This window comes from Nannospalax galili, unplaced genomic scaffold, assembly GCF_000622305.1.
Source record: "Nannospalax galili isolate Female #2095 unplaced genomic scaffold, S.galili_v1.0 scaffold105, whole genome shotgun sequence".
NCBI lineage: Eukaryota > Metazoa > Chordata > Mammalia > Rodentia > Spalacidae > Nannospalax > Nannospalax galili.
Genome location: NW_008354502.1, coordinates 1,288,940 through 1,294,480, shown reverse-complemented (window position 1 = coordinate 1,294,480; position 5,541 = coordinate 1,288,940). Strand labels below are relative to the sequence as shown.

Genomic DNA, 5,541 nt, shown 5'->3' with positions numbered 1-5,541 from the left:
GTCATTCGTTAAGAAAAGCTTCATAGCATGTTGGCTCTGATTGGTTTGTTAGACAATGAAAGAATTTTGGTCTCCTCTAAATCACGGATCTGAATTCTGTTTTATTCACCCATCTAGACATCGCTTGAGATGTTAAGAGAGGTGAAAGACGGTGAGCTTCATGGTACTTTCTCTTTAACTGTAATAGAACTTGCCCTGAGCTCTAAATTCTATCTCTAAGGCAAACAAAACAGAGGTTGTTCACTGTAAACAAATGAAGTCAGCAGCTAAGGCTCAAATGAATGTGGGCTCCTCCAGAATCCCGGGTAGGTACATTTACTAAACAACATTGTAGCTATCATTTTCTCTTTCGAGATGATGGAAGACCCAGCAGTAAGTGAGCAGTAAGGTGAAATGAGTGTCTAGAATACAAAATTCTATGAGAAAAAACTCTCAAATTTCATCAAATGTTGACCTAATTCCTGAAATTCATTTTCACTGATAGTGACAGCATGCCAGATTGCTTTAATTAGTTCTTTGAAGACGCATTCGTCAAAGGTAACTGTCTGCCAAGGGATTACATAGGGTGTCGTGTGGTAGCTAGGCATGGAGGAGACATGAGCTCTGTCAACCTAAATGGTTCTGCAATGGTGGATCCAGTGGAGCCTCATCTGATAGCCGCAGTGCTGTGTGGCAGGCAGTGCCAAGGAGGACAGAAGGCTGAGACAGGGCCAGATCATGTTTAACATGTTGCACTTGTGTGTATACTTTTATTACAAGAATTATTTCTCACCAAAAGTCTTGTCAACCACTCAGTAACATGATATCTGAAAATTTTCCATCTTAGGATTCTAAGCATTTAAGAAGTAGAATTTCTTCCTATTATTCCTAGTCTCTAACAACTAGTAGTAAATGCTATCTTTTATTCCAGGTTTTCATGTCTATTTCTTTCATTACAAATAGCTTTGCTCCATAATAATGCCTATATTTTATACTACTTTTTATTAAAAATACATAATAAAATTTTATTTTATTTTCTTGAATACTTCAAATTTATTTTATGATAGATTTCATTAATGTTTCTTCCTTAACTTTATCTTGTCTCCCTTTTGTAAGCCTGCAAGCAACTCATTTCTAGTATTTCAAAAGAAGTATTGACATTTTATCGATGTATTTAAATTGTTTATAAATAAATATTTCTTTTTCCAAACAAGAACTTGAGACTGTTTTGAGTTCAATTACCCTTCCAGCTTTTAAGCTATTGGTTTTTTGTTTGTTTTTGTTTTTTCCTGCATTAGAGTTGTTTTCATCTTAACCCCCATATGACGGTTGCAATGTTCTACACACCTGTGTGCTACTTGCTTAGATGGATCTCTATCTATCATTTTTTGCTCATTTTGTCTTCCAACTCCAGAAATTTTTCTGGAGTCATCTTCCTCCAAAACTACATTCTTATACATTCTTTTGAGAAGTTGATCGGTGTTTAACTTTAGGGAGTTTTGGGTCTCTCAAATGCCTTTTCTCAAATTCTATCAAATTTTGATCTGACTCCTGAAAGCCACTTTTTATGAACATGTAATGCTAAAATGGCATTTGCCTTAAACAGTTCTTTGAAGATGTATTCATCTTTTTCGTGGCTCCATAATAACAACTGAAATGCCTCTCTAACTTTGGTGTACTGCAGTTTCACTTTGATTTATTTTGTTGTGAGTTTTTTTTTTATTTATCATAGTTGGACTTCATTATAATTCCAAGACTGATGACTAACATGCTTCATGCATTCTGGAAAGATCTTAGATGCTATCTCTTCCAATATTGCCTCTCCTTAATTCTATTGTTTCTAAGAATCTTGAACCTTTTTACCTGGTTCTTTTTCTCTTCATGTTCCCATTTCTGACTTTTGTGCCTCTCTGATGCAGTCTGTAATTTGTCCCATTCTCTACTGCAACGTGCTAATAGCTCTCTGCAGTCTTGTTTATTCTGTCCACTTTTCCATTTAAAATTTTGACAGTTATAATTTTTGTTTCTAGAGATCTTGTTTGGTTATATTTTATCTTTTGAGTAACACTTTCAAAATACTTTCATCTTTGTTAGTGCATCTAGTTTACTCCTTTTCTGATTCTCTTAGGAGTCAGATTTGTTATCTATTTTTTTTTTCCTGTGAACTTACTCTTATAATATCCTATTTCTTGTTCGGCTTTGTTCTTGGTAGTCTGATCACCTATTTGCTCTTTGTAGCACTGAGGGGCTGAAACTAGGGAGAGTCTCACACACGCTAGGTAAGTAAAGTGCTACCATCGAACGCCCGATACCTTTTTATACTTTTAATCTTGAGTTAGAGTCTCAACTAAATTGCCCAGCTTAGCCTTGAACTCATTCTTTGTCCAGCTAGGCCTTAAATTTGTGATCCTCTTGCCTCAGCCCTCCAAGTGCCTATAATTATGGTGCTATCAGGCCTGGCTTGTTACTGGTTTTTAATTGTGAATTTATTTGTGGGATATTTGTCACCAGACCTGGGTTTTTGTTGTGTTATTCCACCGTGGACTTACTTGCCATGTTGCCTATTATGTGAAGTCACTGTAAGATTCAAAACAAATGATTTTATTGAGATTTTCAGAAATGCATTCTTTGAATTTAATCTACAGACATACTGACTTGTATCACTAAAGAGTCTCTGCTTTCTTGCTGATCCGTCTTGAAGTAATCTTTCTTTAAATTAAATTAATTTTGGGGGGGTGAGGATAACAGCATTTGGATACAGGCATTTCCTAGTCAATATTCCACATTGAACAGCATGTCTTCTTTGACCCCTGTCATTTGCAGCTGACAGTTCTTTCAGAACTGAGGCTCAAGAATACCAGCTGCGGGCAATGAGCAGTTGAGGGATTCACCTCCCTCTCTGGATTACTGTGTGTCCTTAATCGCTTCACTTCTGAGAATTTTGTCATGCGTATTATAGGTGTATGCATTACAGCTGTATTTTGTTATTCCTAATACAAACTTATTTTATTTAGTTGCATCTAATATCATAAGAAGTGAATTATTGGTTTCTAAGGCTTTTTTTGGTTTGTGTTCCATTTTTTTGACACAGGGTCTCACTGTGGAATGAACCGCCGGCCTTGAACTTGAGATTTTCCTACCTCACTTTCCCTAGTGCTGGGATTACCAGTGCCTGGCTCTGCCTGGCTCTCTAGGAGAGTTTATAGTAGCTCTCTGTACTTTTACATTTTATTTAACAGTATGCCCAGCTGTCTTCTTATACTGGCACATATAAGTTTTTTCACTTGTTTTGAATGGATGCCTGATATTAAGTACAACAAGTAAAACATTATTTATTCAACACACCCTTTCCCATTGGGTGTTTAGGTTATTTTCATTTTTTCATTAATACCATAATATATATATATACTATATTCTGGTTATTTGCATATCTATATTAAATCTACAGAGTTAGAATGGCTAGGTCAAAGGATACGATACTTTTTTAATGTTTATTTTTTATTTGTTTGAAGAATTTGAAAAAAAGACTTTGAGAAGGAGAAAAATCAGTGTGCCCATGTCTTCACTACCTTATCTTTACTGGATTTCATTTCACATTATTACCGATTTGACAAATAATTTGTCTCTCATCTTTATTCCAGCATTAATTCCATGGAGATAGAATATATTATGAAAATATGTATGGAGTACTTTTAATAGATATTTTTCATGACAGATGAGAAATTGATTTGAAACACTTTTTCCCACATTCAGTTTATGAAAAATAACCTGCTGAGGGCAATGCAGGTAGATCTTTCATCTTACTGTGAGTGTCCTGACTGTTTAGAAGGTAAGCAGAGTGAGTCTGACCGGGACGCTTCTTCCAGAAAGAAAAACGATGACTCTTTGGATTCAAGATCAAAGAGGGAATCAAAGTTTTCTCCCATTTTGCAACGCTTTCTTTCTCAATGTTGTTCTAAGAGACTGGAGAATCGTGCCGAGGAAGACTATTTTTCTCCCCTCAGAAGAGGAAATTTCAGTGGGGTTCTCTCTTAAACACAATCTCAGCCAGATGCCAGAGAAAATCAAAAAGAAAATCAAACCATTGAGAGAGCCAACGATCCAAGAATTGTTGAGGGAGTTTGGAGTCAGTGAGAAGTTCCAACCAAACTCTATGTCCTTGGGCCATTATCGAGATCACGTGGTCATGAAGTTCAGAAGAGCTCTGTACCATTTTGGAATCTGGGTACATGTCCAGGGTCACAAACTTGAAAAGAACTTTTCAGCTAATTATTTCAAAAGGAATCCTAGTAGCTTGTTCCCACTGGTTCCCTGCTTGAAACGGGAGTTAGCAGCTGTCTATGGAGATTATGGCTACACAGTGAAAAATATTCTCGCAGCCATCCTCCATCACACGACAGAATTTAACTTGGACAGCGAGTCCTTCATTTGCCTACTGGAGCCTTATCTCCTACAACACACCCACCATTTCCTGCACGAGTTTATCAGTTTTGTTCATTCATCTTACAACATGGAAACCTATGACTGGAAGGCCATCTATCAATGTCCCCTTTCTACATGGCTGAATAACAAGACCATTCGCTCAGCTCTTGCCTTGCCTTTTCCTGAGGATCTTGCCCTGATGATATCTCAACAAGGCACAAAGCAGTCTAAAAAAAACCCAATACATTTCTATGTCCTTGAAAAACAAGGCAGGGTAACTGTCTTAAGAGTTATAATCATTGGGATTTCAAAGTTTAGCTATGAAATATGCAGAAATAAACCCGTAAAATTGAGTATCTCTAGGATTTTTACAGCATTCTCTGGCTCCTTCCCCTGAAAACTGCATCTGCACATGTCCTGACATGTAGATACTTTCAATAGAAGCTGTCATGTGTTTAGGTAATTCTGATTCCTCACTCACAGAAGCAAGGTCCAATGATGATGGGTTACACCTTGGACAAGTTAATCATAGTATTTTTCCCTGGGCCACAGGATGGATGAGTTCAGTGGTAATCAAATCATTGTGTGCTTTGAGAGTTTTCAAAGTGTTCTGAGACAAAGGGTCATCCTCCCTCCCTGGTGGCAGATGGTAAAAGAGCTAAAGCTTGAACACTACCAGGGGCTGCGGTTTGTCTGGTTATGAAGAATGTCACTTTAAGGTAAAAGAGGGGAAAGCTAACATAAGGAAAAATAAGTCACGAGGAGGACGTCTTGGAGGCAGGACCTGGGTCATTGTGAATTAAGTTGTCTTCCTGGCCTATATATGGTTTTAAAACTTCCCAAGTTTTGTGAGGCAGTGCATTTTATCTGCCTCCCTTCTGTAACCGGGACTTGTCAGTTATTTGCAGTCAAGTGATTCTCAGGCATATGGCTGGGTGGAAATGCTGAGAAGACAGGGAACAGCCCTCTCAGGGAAAGTTTTGAAGGGTCCTTGGATGGTCTTGGAAGGTGTGTAGGAGTTTGCCAGGTCAGTTTGTTGGCAGAAGCTACCAAGAAAAAGGAATGATGTGAAGAAATGAAAATGCCTAGAAGCTTCCACAAAGTGTATTTGGAAATCCTGACAAATACACCGAGAAGAGA

At 37.6% G+C, this 5,541-nt stretch overlaps 1 protein-coding gene across 1 annotated transcript; it reads left to right on the top strand.

Annotated features, from left to right (window-relative positions):
* The first annotated feature begins 3,759 nt into the window (after positions 1–3,759).
* On the top strand, positions 3,760–4,798 carry LOC103748938 (E3 ubiquitin-protein ligase Topors-like). The gene is given in 2 exon segments (XM_008851713.1): positions 3,760–3,968; positions 3,970–4,798. Coding segments are annotated over 2 exon segments (1,038 nt in total).
* Positions 4,799–5,541: the final 743 nt, after the last annotated feature.